This window comes from Rhinopithecus bieti, unplaced genomic scaffold (assembly GCF_001698545.2).
Source record: "Rhinopithecus bieti isolate Rb0 unplaced genomic scaffold, ASM169854v2 scaffold_20307, whole genome shotgun sequence".
Classification (NCBI taxonomy): domain Eukaryota; kingdom Metazoa; phylum Chordata; class Mammalia; order Primates; family Cercopithecidae; genus Rhinopithecus; species Rhinopithecus bieti.
Genome location: NW_016809865.1, coordinates 709,064 through 728,186, shown reverse-complemented (window position 1 = coordinate 728,186; position 19,123 = coordinate 709,064). Strand labels below are relative to the sequence as shown.

The following is a 19,123-nucleotide window of genomic DNA, read 5'->3' as shown; positions in this document are numbered from 1 at the left end:
AGTCAGGTGGTTTGTTCTCTGTCATGAGCCGTGGGAGTCCTGTGCATTCTGGATACGAGTCCTTTGCCGGCTGCATGGTTCATAGACATCTTCTCCCCATCTATCGAAAATGTGTCTCTTCAATTCCCTAGGGGTGTCTTTTATATTAGAAGATTAATTTTGATGAGTCTTACCTACTTGTTTTCTTCCTTGATTATGGATCATGGTATGGCTAAGAGCTCTCACCCTAGGTCTCGACAATTTCCGTTTCTTCTACAGGTTTTGTAGTTTGGTCTTTTACATTCAGGGCTATGGTCCACCTTAATTTTCATACAGGAATTTCTCCCTGTTTTCACTCTTTTGCATACGGCTGTCCCATAATTCCAGCACCATTTGTTGAAAAGACTCAAATTCCACTGAACTGCTTTTGCGTCTTTGGATCTGTTCTGGACTCCACTCTGCCAGCTGACTCGTGTGTCCATCCTGAGCATAATTTGTGACTTGAGTGGCTGTCTCTGTGGAAAAAGGAATTCTGTCTGGAAGCATCCCCGCCGCTGGTCAGCACGCCGATAGCCTTGCCGGCCCGGGAGAGGTGCTCCAGGAACTTCCGCAAGGAGCCCTTGCGGTCCCGGGAGTCCTCCACGTCCATGGCGAGGAGGCCGAGGGGAGTCGCTAGTCCGGGTGCGTGGCAGGCAAAGGGGACCTGAATATATTTTATCTTTACTCTTCAATGATAATTTCACTGGGTCTTGCTAGATTCCAGGTTGACAGTTACTATCATTTGGAACTTGAGTATTTTTTAGCCCTGGTATTTTTTTTTTTTAACACATTCTTATTGCGTTTAATGGTTTCCTGTTTTGCTCCAAAATATCTAGGGGGGTAGGATTTTCTTAGATTAATATTTTATATGGAAATAATTTCAAGCTTACAGAGAGTTGCAAATCTGAAAACAGTACAAAGGACACTCCTATACAGTTTACCCAGATTCGTCTGTTGTTAACGTTTTATCCCATTTGTCTTATAATATTATATAGACAATTTTTTTTTTCTTACTATTTGAGGGTAACTTGGATACGTCATGCCCCTAAATACATCAGCATGTATTTTTTAAGAATAGGGATTATGTTCTTATAGAACCATAGTAAAATTGTGGTTATACTGTGATTTACACTTATACAATAATTTCCTCTAATCTACCATCTGTTTTTTTTCAGTTGACTTAATCATATTTTTTTTTTTTTTTTTTTTGAGACAGAGTCTTGCTCTGTCACCCACGCTGGAGTGCAGTGGTGCCATCTTGTCTCACTGCAACCTCTACCTCCTGGGTTCAAGCGATTCTCCTGCCTCGGCCTCCTGAGTAGCTGGGATTGCAGGTGCATACCACCATGCCCAACTAATTTTTGTATTTTTAGTAGAGATGGGGTTTCACCATGTTCGTCAGGCTGGTCTCAAACTCCTGACCTCGTGACCTGCCCGCCTCACCCTCCCAAAGTGTTGGGATTACAGGCGTGAGCCACCGCACCCAGCCTTCATCATATCTTTTATAGTACTTTCTGTTCTCCAGTAGGACCCAGTCTAGGGTCAAGTATTACACTGAATTGTCCAGTTTTCCAGCCTTCTTTTATCTGGAACATTTCCACATACTGTTGTTTTATTTATGACATTCACATTTGTTGAACCATACAGCTCCCTACCCCTTTTCATTTAATAGAATATCTTTAACTTTGTATTTCTTTTATGTTTCATTGTGTATAGACTGGGGTTTTTGTGTTTTTGGTGAGAATACTGAATAGGTAATATTATTTTCCTTCTTAAGATATCACATCTGGAGCCACATGATATCTCCTGACCTTCACTAGTGTTGTTAATTTTGATCTCCTAGCCAAAGTGCTGCTCAAGTTCTCTAACATTTACCCATTAACTGTTCTTCCTCTTACAGTGAAATCAATAATCTGTCCATGTGGAGCAGCCTTAAGAATATGTAAATATCTTGTTCCTCATCAAAATTTAGCATCCCTTGATGATTCTTTTCTGATCCAGTCTTTATCATGACGCTCTTTCCAACTTCATCTCTCATTATATCTTCAATTCTGGAAAATTCTTAACTTTTTTGCTTCTTTTGTTTATCAGTTTGCTTTTTCCTCATTTCGTCATTATCTTTTAAATTCTTATTACATTACAAAAACATTTCATGAAGAATATGGATGGACAATAAAGATGAAAATTAACTTTAGTAGTCATCAAAGAAATACAAATTAAAACAATTGTATCCTTCTTTAGGCCAATCTGATGGATTAAAGAATTACAGTATCCTGTTACTATAAGTATCTAGTGAAATAAAGGCCACTAGACTTTCAAAGAAAATGTAAACTGTTACAACCTTTTCTAAGGGCATTTTGGTAATGCTTTTCAAAACCTTAAAATTGTACAAATGTCTATCAACCCAGAAGCTTCATTTTCAAAACTTATATACTTGTTTTACTGTTTTTTATTATCTATAAAAAATTTTAATGCCTTTTTGTACTCCCTCCCTTTTGTCAATCCCTGCCCACTACTCCTCAGCTAATCTACTTTTTGTCTCTATAAATTACTTTGCATTTTAAGAATTTTATATACGTGGAGTCATATAGTATGTATTATTTTATTCCTGGTTTCTTTAGCAAAACTGTTTTGAGTTTCAAACATATTGTTGGAAGTATCAGTTGTTCATTCTTTTTTATTGCTAAGTGGTGGTTACCCTTATTGTATACATATATATGACATTTTGTTTATCCATTAATCCATCCCATTGATGGACATTTGGATTGTTTCCAGTTTTTAACTATTACAAATAAAGCTGCTGTGAACATTCATGCAGAAGTCTTTGTATAGACACTGGCTTCTATTTCTCCTGTGTAAAGACCTAAGTGTGGAATGACTGTGTTATATATAGTAGATGTATGTTTTACTGCCCAACTGTTTTCCAAAATGGTTGTACCATTGTACATTCCCAAAACAAAAGTGTATGAGAGTTCTGGTTGCTACTCATCCTAGCCATTTTGTATGCTCAGTTTTTCCAGTTTTAGATATTCTGATAGATAAATAGCATTGTTTTATTGTGGCTTTAATTTGTATTTCCTTTATAAGTTATGATATTGAAGCATTGTTCTATGTGCCCATTTGTCTCTGGATATCTTTTTGGTGAATTATCTGTTTACACATTTCCTCCATTTTTTGCTGAGCTGTTTGGTTTCATGTTACTGAATTTTGTGGGACAGATATAGATGTTTAGATGTAATATACAGTTGACCATTGAACAACATGGGTTTGAACTGAGTGGGTCTACTTATGCAAATTTTTTTTTTTTTCAATAAACATAATCGGCCCACCATATCCACAGGTTCCACATTCCACAACCAAATGCAGAAATAAAAGTATTTGCAGTGTGTGAAACCTTTGGATGTGGAGGACTGACTTTTTTTTTTTTGAGATGAAGTCTTGCTCTTGTTGCCCAGGCTGGAGTGCAGTGGCATGATCTTGGCTCACTGCAACCTCTGCCTCCCGGGTTCAAGTGATTCTCCTGCCTCAGCCTCCCGAGTACCTGGGACTACAGGCACATGCCACTACACAGGCTAATTTTTTGTATTTTTAGTAGAGATGGGGTTTCACCGTGTTAGCCAGGATGGTCTCGATCTCTTGGCCTTGTGATCCCGCTGCCTCCACCTCCCAGAGTGCCGGGGTAACAGACATGAGCCACTGCGCCTGGCCCGACTTTTTATATACTCAGGTTCCACAGGACTGACTGCAGGACCTGACTATGCCTGGATTTTGGTATCCACAGGAGTCCTGGAACCAATCTCCTACAGACACAGAGGGATAACTATACATTTCTTCATACAAGTCCTTTAGCACAGCGGTCCCCAACCTTTTTGGCACCAGGGACTGATTTCATGGAAGACAGTTTTTCCATGGACGGGGTTGAGGGGGATGGTTTCAGGCTGAAACTGTTCCATCTCTGGAACAAGTTGGTCAAGCATTAGATTCTCATAAGGAGAGTACAACTTAGAACCCTCGCAGGCACAGTTCACAATATAGGGTTTGTGCTCCTGTGAGAATCTAATGCTGCTGCTGATCTGGCAGGATGCAGAGCTCAGGCGGTAATGCTCGCGCTTGCTCACTGCCACTCACCTCCTGCTGTGCAAGCCCGGTACCTACCAGGCCACAGGCCAGTAGCATTCTGTAGCCCAGGGGTTGGGCACCCCTGCTTTAGCAGGTAGGGGATTTGCACATATTTTCCCTAGTCTGTGGCTTATCTTTTCATTTGCTTAATGGGACCTTTCAAAGGTCAGGAGTTCTTGATTTAGATAAAGTCTAAGGCGTTTTATTTCTTAACATTTACCCTGAGGAAATAATAAATGATTAAAGTTAGATATATTAGGATGTTCACTCTAGGAAAAATTGGAGCACCCTAATATTGAACAGCAGAATTTAGTTAAGTTATGATAATCTGTAAAGTGCAATACTATTCCATTGAAAAAAGATTGTGTTATTACAGTAGATTGACTTAGGGATTTATGGTGTTATTTACTGAGAAAGATACATAAAAGTCTCAAATTATATACATCAAAATGTTGGCAGTGATTATCACAATGTAATGAGATTGTAACTGCTTTTTACTTTCTGTTTTCTTTGTGATTTTATTTATACTTATAGTAAACATTTATTTGTTATCTATCTGTCTATCTATCTATAAGATGCTTAAAAAAAAACCACAAGTTAGAAATGGTGTCTTGACAACTTAAGTTATTTTATAAGAAAATATTTTAACATAAATTATTTTATACACTTGATGGAACATGTTTGAAGACCATGGATGGAAATGGCTATTGTTTTTATCTAGAGATGTTTTACTCTAGGTACTCTCTGCAGCTTTGGTAGTGCTGTGTAATTTTATCTGTCTTGGTATCTTATTATTTGCCCAAGCAGTGTGTGTGTGCTTAAGATTTTTTGTTTGTTTGTTTTGTTGTGTTTTGTTTTGAAGATAGTCTTGTTCTGTCACCAAGGCTTCAGTTCATTGGCACAAACTTCCAGGCTCCAGTGATCTTCCCATCTCAGCCTCCTGAATAGCAGGGACTATAGGCATGCACCACCATGCCCAGCTAATTTTTAAACTCTTATAGAGATAGGCTCTTGCTTTGTTGTCTGGGCTGGTCTCAAGTGCTCCTCCCGCCTAGGCCTCTCAAAGCGCAGGATTATAGGCATGAGCCACCATCCCATCCTTAAGAATTTATTTACAAATTACTATGAAAAACAGATAGGAATAATAGGCTTGATACCTTACTAAATTGTTGGTAAACAGAGCTTATGTACATGAATGCTATGCCCAGTCTGATTTGTAGGTCTTGGACAATACCACTAAAAACATCATTTTGACACTGCTATGTGTTATGTTTTATTGTTGGTTTTTTTTAAAGGAGTGCTTTTTATGTATTTATACATATAGGAACTATCAAAAAACCTTGAGCTGAGTACTAACAGTTTCCAACGACAGTTGCTTGCTGAAAGGAAAAGGGCATATGAGGCTTATGATGAAAATAAAGTTCTTCAAAAGGAGGTACAGCGACTATATCACAAATTAAAGGTAAGTATTTTAAATTGCATTATGTTTTCCATAATGTGTATTAGATGAAAATTAAATATTTTAAAACACTAAATATTACTATTCATATTTGTAAGTTGGTACAATATAATTTACAAAATTCTGGTATTGTCTTTAGTACTTAGAAAAGGTTTTTGGTATAATCACTATAACAAAGTGAAATTAAAAACAAAAACAAAAAAGGGTGAAACACTGAATACACCAATAGAAATGATGTAACTGAAGTAAATTGTAAAATCATAGAAGAAAATTTTGGGAACTAGAGCTTCACTGTGTTGCATGGTTGAATAATTCAGTGTTTTTCTTTAGATCACCCAATGATTTATTATTTTTGAAGTTGTTTCAAATGATGCTCTTCGTTTTCACAGTGTTTAGAGAAAGTATTCAAATTATTTAATTTTGTTAAAACAGGCAATTTTCATTCTACGTCGAAGTCATCAATGAGTTCTAGATAGAATGAAATTTTGCACAAAATTTTGTGTAAAATAGTGCAAAATTATACATTATCTTATGTTTTCTTTTTGTTAATAAAATTCTCAGAAAAAGCCACAGCCCCAAAATGGCCAAGTATGCCTGTGTTTGAAAGAGTGGTCTAATTTTTAACTCATCAATATTTCAGAACTTACATTTGAGAGATACTAAATTATTTGTCTCTGTGTCTCAGTTAAGACAATACTAGCTATATCAGGTAAGAATGGGTAAAAAATGAAATTTGCCTTAATTTTTTAAATTTCCAGGACATATTAGACTTTTTCAGGAAAATTATTGCTCTATCCTAACCTCAGTATACTAGAGACGTTTTTTTCTATAGTTTGGTAGTTACAGAAGGAAGCTGAACCAGGTATCTTTTAATATGGTAAGAAAATACCAGATGACAAAGTGAGGGGTTTTGTTTTGTTTTAAACTGAGACTCTACTTCCTTAATTATGTTGTGTTTGTTTTCAGGAAAAGGAGAGAGAACTGGATATAAAAAATATATATTCTAATCGTCTGCCAAAGTCCTCTCCAAATAAAGAAAAAGAACTTGCATTAAGAAAAAATGGTATAGTAACTATGATTGTTCACAAACTGATATTATTGCTATTATTTAGTGAGAGTACAATAATTCTGAAATGGAAGGGAAGGAAAAGAATCTCACTGAAATATATTTAAAATAAATGTATTTTTTGCAATTTAAATTTCTGACAATTTTCAGAAATTCTTTTCAGTTTTCTCTGCTTTTTTCCCCGGAAGAGAGGCTGTTAAAATTGTTTTACATAACTTTTGAAATTCCTTATTATAATTTTTTAAATGTTTTTGAAAATATACAAATATACCCCAAAGTAGAGAGTAATATGATGCACTTTCATTTATGTATCATGTAGCTTTAACAGTTATTCTTTTTACCAGTTTTGTTTCATCTATTTTTTTCTACTTTTCTCTAGAATATTTTAAAGTAAATCTCAGATGTCAGTTGATTTCACCTACAAATACTTTGTATTGTTATTTGTAGTTTTACTTTCTTTTTTAACAAAACTGTAATTTCCCTCTTATGTGAATTGCAAGATTTTAAAATATAAACGTTGTGAAACTTAAAGCATTTGTAGTCAGAATTCTCCCCAAATCATACAATTGCCAGTAAATCCTAGAAACAAAAATAGTAATAGTGAGTATTAAGCTGAGCAAAACATACATTATATTTATATAATGAATATATATAAGTGAATATTTATATTCACCATTTAAATGAAGTGGTGTGTTTAAATGTACATGTATATGTACACACACATGCATATATATATGTGTGTGTATATATACATGCCAGTTGAATTCCATATATTTTGGCATTGTTCATTGTAATAATAATTTTTAAATGATTTTCATTGTAGCTGCATGCCAGAGTGATTTTGCAGACCTGTGTACAAAAGGAGTACAAACGATGGAAGACTTAAAGCCAGAGGAATATCCTTTAACACCAGAAACAATTATGTGTTATGAAAACAAATGGGAAGAACCAGAACATCTTACTTTAGTGAGTTCAGCAGTATTATTATGTACCAAATTCAGTATGAAGTTATTCGTAAAAACACAATATCAAACATTTTAAAATTTCAGTAATGAAGCTAGTACTATGTCTATGTGAATATGCAACTAGCCTTTTTGAAGGGAAAGAGGTATTGTGTATTTTATAAAATTCTTTTGGCTTGACTCTTTTAGTTTACATCACATATTTCAGGTGCTTCAGAATGATGGATTGTGCCTCCTGGGTTGGGGGCAGAAGAGAAGAATTTGCCTTCTAAGTTTCTCTTATGTACCGAGATAGTCTTGGAAAACCCTCAGTACTTTTATGTTTAGTAGCAAGTAATAGTAGTTTTCTTTTCTTTTCTTTTTTTTTTTTTTTTTGTAGCGGAGTCTTGCTCTGTCGCCCGGACTGGAGCGCAGTGGCCGGATCTCAGCTCACTGCAAGCTCCGCCTCCCAGGTTTACGCCATTCTCCTGCCTCAGCCTCCCGAGTAGCTGGGACTACAGGCGCCCGCCACCTCGCCCGGCTAGTTTTTGTATTTTTAGTAGAGACGGGGTTTCACCGTGTTAGCCAAGATGGTCTCGATCTCCTGGCCTCGTGATCCGCCTGTCTCGGCCTCCCAAAGTGCTGGGATTACAGGCTTGAGCCACCGCGCCCGGCGTAATAGTAGTTTTCTTATGATTTCTTAGAATTTGATTTCTTAGAATTTGACTAGGTTTAATTTTTTTTTTTTGGTCTCCTATATAAGAGAATTTTACATGGTAACTGACTGAATAATGAACAAAGTAATGGCAATGGAATCTGATCTTATCCTGTTCAAATTAGAGTGGAATTCAGGGAGTCTCTGTTGGACTTTCATTTAAAAGGACCTCCATTCTGAATCACTGGAAAGTCTCTTTCTCTAAGCGAGTTTTATCTTTAATGTTTACCGCTTAAACTCCAAAGAAAACAACATATCGGCAACCTAGCATATTTCATACAATGGTATGTGTTTATACCTTATAAGTTTCCCAGTGACCCTGAGGTCTCTTCTTGAGGTGTAAAACAGAAAGGATGGACTGATTTGATTTCTCTGTATATTCTAGCTTGTTTATTTATTTTTGCTTGATAATTCATACAAGTTAGTTGTATCCGCTAAGTGTGTTTCTGTATTTGTACTGTCATTGAAACTAGATCATGTTGATTTGTCTTTTTGAGATCACAAAGTGAGGAATGACAAAGTAATTATTAACTTTAAAAGAACTAAAAAAATTGGTCTTTTTATAGTATACTTTCAACAGAAGGAATAGAAACCTGGTATAGTGAAAAGAGTGTAAGAATATGAGAGCCTTGGAGTTAGCTCTCATTTTAGTTAAATTCTAACATTTTAATTGTGTGACTTCTTGGAGCCTCAGTTTTCTCATCTATAAAATTAGGGTGGATTACTTTTCAGGGTTGTGACAATGAGTAATCATGAAATTTTTTTATTTTTCATTTTTTATTTCTTTTTTAGTCACATGAAATTGGAAATAATCATGATGTTCATAAAACTCTTTAGACTGAACCTGCCACTGTAAAGGGCCTCACCAAATGGTAGCTTACAGTACAAGCTAAGTTGCTATTGGAAAAAGAATAGAGTGGCTCAAGTGAGAGAAAAATTTCTCTCTCTTGTTATAGACTGAAGTCAGTTGGTAGTTGACAGTTGGTAGACAGCTTTGTTTCATGGTAGTCATCCCCTGTCTTGTTGATCTTCCATTTTGAAGAGTGTAGCCCTCTTGTGTATGGTTGGAACTTGCTTACCACCCCTGTGGGAAAGGGCAACAAGGAAATGGAGGGCAAGTAGCATTTGGTTTTGTAAATGTGATCTGAAATTGCACATGTACTTCCACTCCCCTTCCATTAGTCCTTTCTAGCTGCAAGGGAGGGTAGCAAATGTAGTCTCCAGCTAAGCAGCTCTATGTCCTGCTAAAACTCACAGGATTCTGTTGCTAAAAGGAAGAAGATGAAAATGGATACTAGACAAGTCTTTACTAATAATAGATATTTCACTTTTATTAAGAAAAATCACACACCCACATATTTGAAAGTTACCATAGGAAACAAGGAATTTTAAGTTTATAACATTTTTATTTGATTTGAATATCATAAAATATATTAGTTGGAGGCTTGGACATAATATTGTCACTGCTTATGTTACAGTTCAACAGCATCTCAGTTGATTCTCATAGTTGGCAAATAGCCATTACTGGTTAACTGTATTAATCAGATTTTTGGTGAAAATGCACAAAGCAAGGATCCTTCTAAAACTTGTCTCTTCAGAACTTTATGTACCATTTTGGCTTTACTTCAGTTATACTGGTTCTAATACGTCTTATAAATGCTTCTTTACAATTTTAATAGAAATAATCCTGTGTGGTTTTGAAGCATTTTTCAAGGAGTGGTAACTTGTGATTTACTGATTTATTAATTGAAAATCTGCATTAATTTTTAACTTAGTTGGTAATCATGTTTAATGGATAAATCTGTGTTGTTTAGTTCCCCCCCTTTTCTATAATTTGTGAACTTGCATTTTTTTTTTTTTTTAACGTATAATAGGACTTGCAGTCTCAGAAGGAAGATGGGCATGGAGAAGCAGGGATTCTAAACCCAATTGTGGAAAGAGAAGAAAATTTTGTTAAAGGTGAAGAACTCCATGTCTTAAAACAGGAGGTTGAAAAGCTGGAGGATGGTAAGAAAAAGAATTTGTTTAAGCATGTGACAAGTCAGCATTCCCTGGGAAAGAAAGAGTGAGCATCCTTTAATATCTTCCAACTTAACTGTGAATCGGTTAGGTAGAACAAAGAAAGGTGGATACAGTGGTAGGGGATGGCTTATCAGAAGCTGTACACATTTGAATAATGTTATTAAGGAAAGAAAAAAATTGAACACTCTAAGTCATTTGCTATTTAGGGTTAGGGAATAAGGATGAGTTGCATTCAGAAAATTCTGATGAAGTAGGATTCAGATGCCATTTACTAAAGTTACTATACTTGGAGTGTTCTTACATATTTTAATATTTTTAATTTTTTCATTTGGAAGTAGTTTCAAAGTTAAAGTTGCGAGAGTAGCTAAAGAACTATTTGTGAGTGAGTTGTGTATCTCATGCCCATACCTTTAAATACTTCTATGTATATTTCCCCAAACTAAGACATTCTCTTAGACCGTATTCTAATGTAGTTTTCAACTTCAAGAAATTTAATTTTGATGCAACTCATTAATCTGTCATTCATATTATTATTTTGTCAGTTGATACAATATTGTTCTTGATAGCATTTTCTTCATTCTGTTATAAGATCATGAATTGTATTTAGTTTTCATATCTCTTCAGTCTTCTTTAATCTGGAGATTTTGTTACATATATATATGTACAGAAAGAGAGAGAGAGAGAGAGGGAAAAGAGAATGTGTGTGAGAGATTAACATTTTGATGAATATAGACCCATTTTAAAACAGAATGTTCTTCATTTTGGGTTTGTCTGAAGTTTTCTCTTAATTAGATTCAAGTTAATGCATCTTCTGTCAGAATACCACGTAAGTCATATCTCAGGACATGACATCCAAAGGTTTCATTTATTTTTAAGTGTAGAGTCTTTACTCCATCTATCCATCCATCCCTACTATACAGCATTATATTAGTTGTAAAAAAATAGGCAAAGAACCTTTCTTCACCACCAGTATCTTGAAGAACAAATTTTGTTTTATAAATGAGGATCTTAAATGCAATACATATTAAATATATTATTCTCTATTCCCAGAATATCAAGTAAAAATGAAATTTATGATGTCTTTTCTCACTTGACTTACTATACCCAAATTAAATATGGTTGTTTTATAAAACTTGATAGTTTTCCTGTTTAAAAATACTGACTGTTACAAAATCCCATTAAAAAAAAATTTGATTTCATACAGAATGGGAAAGAGAAGAACTTGATAAAAAGCAAAAAGAAAAGACATATTTACTGGAAAGAGAAGAAAAGCCAGAGTGGGAAACTGGAAGGTACCAACTAGAAATATATCAAATTCAGAATATGGATAAATTGCAAGGAGAGGAAGAAGAAAGACTGAAGAGAGAAATGCTACTTGCTAAACTGAATGAAATTGACAGAGAACTCCAAGATTCTCGAAATCTAAAATACCCTGTTCTGCCATTGTTACCTGATTTTGAATCAAAACTACACTCCCCAGAGAGAAGCCCCAAAACATACAGGTTCTCTGAATCCTCAGAGAGGTTATTTAATGGGCATCATTTGCAAGACATCGATTTCTCAACTCCAAAAGGAGAAGGTCAAAATTCAGGAAATGTTAGAAGTCCAGCCTCCCCTAATGAGTTTGCATTTGGTAGGTATGTGCCTTCATTTGCAAAAACATCAGAGAAGTCAAATCCATTTAGTCAAAAAAGTAGTTTTTTGGATTTCCAAAGAAACAGTGTGGAAAAACTTAGTAAAGATGGTGTAGATTTAATTACAAGAAAAGAGAAAAAAGCTAATTTGATGGAAGAGTTATTTGGTGCCAGTGGTAGCAGCACCATTTCCTCCAAAAGCAGTGACCCAAATTCTGTGGCTTCCGATAAAGGAGACATTGACCCTCTAAATTTTCTCCCTGGGGATAAAGGCAGCAGAGATCGAGAACATGATGAAGATGAAGACTTTTTCCTCAATGAAGGAAGAAGTTTTAATCCAAATAGACACCGATTAAAACATGCAGATGATAAACCAGCAGTAAAAGCAGTTGATTCTGTAGAAGATGAAATTGAAGAAGTAGCACTGAGATGACTGACTAGAGTATACATTTTTCCTAATTGTAAATATTGAAATATTTTAATACAGTGTGTATTATAAACATTTAGACTTTTAATGCTACAATGTCCTTATTAAGGAATGATTTTAATAGCTAAATACAATGCAGTTAAAAAGTAGATCATACATACACCACATAGATAGTTTGCCAAGAATGAAGGAGGCTTTTTTGAATGAAACCAAAATAAAATGTATCTTGAAAAATGAAATAGATTTTAACTCTTCAACCAGTGCTATGGCAAGTTTAACTGCACTGGAGGTGGTATTCCTTTTCTACTTTTATCCCTATTTATGTATTTTTGATCATATTCTCATTGAGCTAAATACAGTCTTCCCACTAATTGTTGAATGAAAATTAAGGGTAAAAGTCTGTGTTGGGAAGTGTAGCTCCAGATGGTGGAGAACCAGTGCTTCTTAGGAGCCCTTCCCTTTATGGATAGGGCCAGGGGTCCCTATCTTTCATGGCAGTGCTGAGCTACTCTTGAGTGATAGCAGTCACAGCATTGGGATTTCTCATTCCTCTGAAAGTACCCACAGCTAAACACTACTCATTTCCCAATTTCAGTATTTACTGAAATCACTTACCTACAATTCTGTTAGAATATTACATTGAGTTCAGAAGACATTTCTCTGTTTGCAAGGACAGTTGCTCTCTGTCATAGCCCCCAGAAGCTTGGATACAGTGTAATTCCTCTCCTTGTTCTCCTACATTCTTTGTATCTCGGTGACTGGGTGTAAGATTTCATGCCAAATGCAAGGAATAGTAGAAATACATACCAATTACAAAGAATAGAAGAAACTTTATCCCAATATATTACAGAAAGATCTTCAGTTCAATTATGTTTCCAGAGTAATATAATTTGGAAATGTTAATGCTTTTAAGATTTGAACTTGTCCTCAAACCAAGGAGACAACAATAGTGTAATACTATTGGACTTACAGGACTAGTTTTAAAGCAACTTTGTAGAGAAGATTTTTAGACATAGGACTTCTGCCTTGCTGACTAGAGTGGATAGTTTTCTGTTTAAATGCATTGGTCTTTTGGCTGTTTGTAATTCACTTCAGCTTATAGAGAAGTTGATGAGTTTGGATCATGCTGGATATGATTGGTCTTTAAAAAGCAGTAATATACCACCAACCAAGGAGAAAACACTGTTAAAATGAAGAGTGGTGGAAATAGTGTGTTGGGAAGAATAAAAAATTTAGATTGGCACTTATTCTAAAGTCAGCTGTTTTTTTTTCAAGAATTTACAAGCATTTGCTCATAGTATGATTTCTGATGCCAGGCATGCATACTGATGAGGGGAAGGCATTACTGTTAATTCTGAGTTCTTATAAATGCATATTATTGAATTTCATTGCATGACTATTTATCAAGACTTACCTGGTTAGGTCTCCAATTAAAAGATGTACCACCTATCATCTTCTAAATTGTGTTCCTTTCATTTATTGGGAACAGAATATCTCAAAAGTGCTGAACTATATTAAAAAGTTTTCTTAATAGATTTCTACGTCTGATATGTATAACCATTTACTATAATATGTTGCAAATCATTCTAATATATGTAAAACAATATTATTTGTAATGCAGTTCTTGGTAAAATATTATGTAATGTTAATTTTGTTCCTAGCTGCTAATTTTTCTGCCAAAAGTATTCTAAGTTTTAGGTTGTTTTAAAGGCTTTTAAAACTTTTTAGTTAAGTTTTTTATTCAGGTCATTTAACCTAATTTTTTGCTTTTTTTCTACCTGATGATCTCTTTAACCAGATGCAAGAAGACAAAATTATTAAAATTAAACCTAAAGTTAAGTTATAGATGTAAAGGCATTTATGATATTAAGCATTAAAGATTGGAAATTAAAATGTACAAGCAAACAGGGTTTTCTTTATGAACAAACGAGTTAGAGCGTAGAATTTTTTTTATAAAGTCATTAAATTTATTTGTACTCGAAACTCTTACTATAAAAATGTAAAAATGCACTATGATCTTTATTTGAGTGATACCTGAAGTTATGCTTAGAAATATGTAATGAAACAGGACTGAGGGTTAATTTTTTGTTCATTATACACCTTTTTTTATGTTCAGTATTTTTAGTTGAAGTAGATGAATGCTGGCTCTAAATCAGGTTAGACAGTAATGCTAGTCTTATCGATATTCAAGTTTTAATTAATCCTTTCAGGCTGTTAATGGCTATTCTAATTGGCACATATTGTCATATTTTTTGTTTTAAAAAAGGTGAGGGGTAAAGAGGATTAGAATTGAATTGTGGAAATAAAACAAGTTCATTGCCATGGCTGACTTGTAATGTTTTCCTGTCATCTCTCTTCCACCGTCATTTTCCAAGATACTCGACTTCTTGGTATCCCTGACTAATTGTTAGTGATAAGCAATGGTAAATCTCCTGATGAAATTGGGAAGAGAAGTTTGTATTAGGGATAATACTGGATTTTCTTAGAATTAAAGAAGTTAGCCATAATGTGTGAAGAATCTGCCTTAAAAAGTTTTGCCCGCTTCTACACAAAACTTTCCTGCTTTTATGTCAGTCTAGTTTTATATGGCTTGAAATTGCTCTCCTTTTATTTAGGAGTTTTTTGTTTGTGTTGTTTTTTGGGTTTTTTTTTTTTTTTTTTTTTTTTGAGACAGTCTCACTCTGTTGCCCAGGCTGGAGTGCAGTGGCACAATCTTGGCTCACTACAACCTCTGCCTCCCAGGTTCAAGCGAGTCTATTTAGGTGTATTTAAAAAAATTAACCACTAGTGCTTCTTGGATGCCCTAGACTATGTTAGATGGCAGGAGAGCGTGGAGAGTAAACCAGACAGGCCCCTGTCTTCACAAAGTGGATGAAGAGCACAGTGAGCCAGACTGCATGAGTTTCCATCCCTGCTCTCCCACTGTTCCCTGTGTGTCCTTGGACTACAGCTTGCTCAGTTGTTACTGGTCTTTAATTGTACTACTTATGGTGGTTATGAGTAAATGAAATACTTAGGTTTATGCTTGGCAGGTGCCTGGCACATTATAAGCACTCAGTAAATATTAGCTGCTATTACCATGACTGACTATGAGTTTCTTGTAGGGGGAAAAAAATGAACAAATAGAATACAGGTATGAATGTGTAATACATTAATGCTATACTGTGAATAGACATAAGCAGAAAAAGCTTTTAAACCTCCAAGTTATCATAAAACTTCTGTACTAAATATATTATGTCTTTTTTATCTGCACTTAGAACTCTCCTTCCTTTATTTAGTATTAAATTTGGGAGGGGAACAACACACACTAGGGCCTGTTGAGGGGTCAGGGTTGAGGGGAGGGAGCTTAGAGGATAAGTCAGTAGTGCAGCAAACCACCATGACACACATACCTATGTAACAAACCTGCACATTCTCCACATGTATCCTGGAACTTAAAGTAAAAAAAAAATAAAACAAATAAAAATAATAAAAAAATTTGCAGTAAGATTGATGAGTTTGTTTCCTAACTCACAGAAGAGTGAAAAAACTAAACTTTGAAAGGATTTTCTAAAGACAGGTTCAGTGACATAAGGAGAGGTGAGAGTTAACAGCTTCACAGCAAACAAAATCCAGAAACTTTCAAACCCACATAACTTTTGGGTTGCATAAATTCATACCTCAGCTGTCCCTTAATGTCTGTCTGTGCGTATCCTTGGATAAGTTACAAAACCTCTCTGCACCTTCGTTTTCTTCTTTATAAAACAGGGCTAATTAGAGTGCCTACCTCATAGTAATCTAACCTAATTAACTCGAAATTAATACAGGAAAAACCACTTAGAACCAGAAGCACTTGAACGTTAGCTGCTATTGCTATTTTGGAAAGACAGTAATTGCGGAGAGCAATTATTTTTGCTGAATGCCAGCCATGGCAGTTGGCATTTTTTATGTGCTTTATTCCTCACAAAGTTTTTCCAAATAAGTACTATTAGTCCCATTTTCAGTTACAGCTAATAGATTGTGATATATGTTATAGGTTGCCCATGAGATTACACAGGCTATTCAGTAGCCTCAATATGAGAACTCTAAAGAAATATTTTAGAAAGAGTTTTGTTTTAGTACTTTATTTTATTTTATTTTATTTTGAGATGAAGTCTCACTCTTGTCCCCCAGGCTGGCATGCGATGGCACAATCTCAGCTCTCTGCAACCTCCACCTCCTGGGTTCAAGCGATTCTCCTGCCTCAGCCTCCTGAGTAGCTGGGATCACAGGCACCTGCCACCATGCCCAGCTAATTTTTTTTTTGTATTTTTAGTAGAGATGGGGTTTCACCATGTTGGCTAGGCTGGTCTCCATCTCCTGACCTCAGGTGATCCGCCCACCTCAGCCTCCTAAAGTGCTGGAATTACAGGTGTGAGCCACCACACCTGGCCTAGTACGCTTTAAGTGGTGACAGAAACCCAAATCAAACTAGCTTAAGCAAAATAAGGAAATTACTTTTGTCTCAAATCCAGAAAGCTTAATAAAGTGTGGTTGGATCTGGAGGTTCGAATAATAGTACTTACTCTGTCCACTGCTTGGTCTCATTTTCAGAGAAACTTTACATTTGATAATGTTTCAGTTGTTACAGTTGGTAGCCTTGAACCCACATCATTCCTTCATCTGGCATGCCCCTTTTCCCACCCCCCACAAAAAGAAAGTCTAGTCTGGCAGAAGTCTGTTTGGCCCAAGGAATGCTGTGTGCCTGGCATTAAGGTTGGTGGTCTTGTGCAGGGAAAGGATGGATCCCTACTCTTACCTACTTCATGGAATGAACAGGATTTTTGTGGAATGGAGGAGGCATGGTTCCCCTGATGAAGGAATTTTTGACATAAATTTTTTTTTTATTAAAATTTTAATCAAAAAATAATATGGAATAAAAATAATAGGGAATAAACATTAAAAGTTAGTTACTTGTTCAGCACTCCTTATTCCCAGGAATGAGGCATTTTTCTAACAAGATATGATGGGGTTGCACTGTGAAGTTTATTGATTATTAAAGGGTGAATGATGTATCAGCAATAGATAAGATGGATGTGATATCTACATTTTAGAATTCATAGAAAAGACTTAGAGACCCAAATATGTATTTTCCATACTAATTGCTACATTTTTGAAATATATATCCATATATAAGCGATTATATTCTATCTACCTCAATCTAAGACAAAATAAAAATTAGAACTCAGCAGTCAGAGTAGAATAGTAAAAACACTGACTTTGGAGTGAGAAGTTGGGTTGGAGTGCTTGCCAATTGCTAATTACAACTTTTGTCAAATAATTAACTTTTCTTAACATCTTCCAGAAGTGAAATAGAGCTGATCCTATCTTACAAGGTTATTGTGAAGATTAAATGATGTCGTGTATTTTTGAGAGAAGAGAATAAGTAACATGATGAAGCATGTCAGTAGAGGGAGAGCATTATCTATTTAGCATTAACTTCTGTATCAACACCCAAAACTTTGTTTAAAAACAACAGAAGCTTGTCAGTATGGAATCTTAAAAACTGCACTTGGTAGCTTACCTCATAATCTGCTGTCTTTGATCGAAGTGGGACTCTTCTTTACAGACCCATACAGAGGTATTCGATAGAGATGCTTTGATGCTTTTGTGGACAAGCAGCCTGTGGCAGATGCAGTTTTACACACACAGTTTTACTTCACCAGCCATTTCCATGGAGGGTAATAGATACAAATCAGGAGCCCAGACTGTGGTCTGAAGACAGAGCATTAGAATTAAGGATGGTCTCCCTGCCAGTAGAACTACAGGGATTCCTTGACTACCATGACCAAAGGTGACTGTCTTTCTTCTCTCTTTAAGTGACCTGAATACCAACTTTCACATTTCTGGTTCCAGTTGATACTGATCCTGGTTATGCATACTTTTTGTGCAGTCTATAACAGGACATTATAGATGTCAGATTTTTTTTTTACCCTGATATAAAGAACCCAAGAGTTTTTTATATAGGCAATCGCTGCTACTGAAAACTACAACTAGAAAAAAAGGTTTATTTAAGGCTTTGTTTTGTTCTATAAGAACTTCCCCCCAAGTCTTAAATTTAGCCTCCATATTTGCTCCTAATCTCTGTGATACCTGTAATATTTACTCTCCTAAGTACTTACAGAGGAGCTCCAACTAATCAGGACAAACCTTCATACTCTTTATCTAAAATGATTTTCAGTAGAAAAATAGGATCAATACAAACAAAGAACATAGGCCAGGAAAATCTGTTAGTGTTAATACTTTACGCATTATGACCAGGGTCTAGAATATAGAAAAATGGGACCCGTATTTCTGAAGTCTAGTTTTATAATGAATATCATGCACTCCTTCATCCTAGGCAGAAGATTGTGGTGTTTCTCTGGATGGGAGCTAATGTTTTCCTCTTGAAGAACAGATTCAGCATCATTTAAATAAATTTACTTTATACTTTAGGCAATAGTTCTCAAACTATGACCTCCAGAGCTGCAGCAATGTCCTCTGGGAACTTGGTAGAAATGTCAGTTCTTGCCAGGTGCGGTGGCTCACGTCGGTAATCCCAGCACTTTGGGAGGCCAAGGCAGGTGGATCACCTGAGACCAGGAGTTCGCAACTAGCCTGGCCAATATGGTGAAACCCCATCTCTACTAAAAATAGAAAAAATTAGCCTGGTGTGGCGACGGGCGCCTATAATCCCAGCTACTCGGGAGGCTGAGACAGGAGAA

General features: G+C 35.6%; 1 protein-coding gene across 2 annotated transcripts in view; it reads left to right on the top strand.

The window, feature by feature from the left end:
• The window catches only part of LCA5 (lebercilin LCA5), a 55,027-nt gene extending 40,616 nt beyond the window's left edge, over positions 1–14,411 (top strand). For both annotated transcript variants that reach the window (XM_017890729.1, XM_017890730.1), the window contains 5 exons: positions 5,462–5,599; positions 6,563–6,659; positions 7,486–7,628; positions 10,193–10,325; positions 11,545–14,411. In XM_017890729.1, the coding sequence (XP_017746218.1) occupies positions 5,462–5,599; positions 6,563–6,659; positions 7,486–7,628; positions 10,193–10,325; positions 11,545–12,407 (1,374 nt within the window). In that variant the 3' untranslated portion in view covers positions 12,408–14,411. The remainder of the gene's footprint in view (positions 1–5,461; positions 5,600–6,562; positions 6,660–7,485; positions 7,629–10,192; positions 10,326–11,544) is intronic.
• The last annotated feature ends 4,712 nt before the right edge of the window (positions 14,412–19,123 follow it).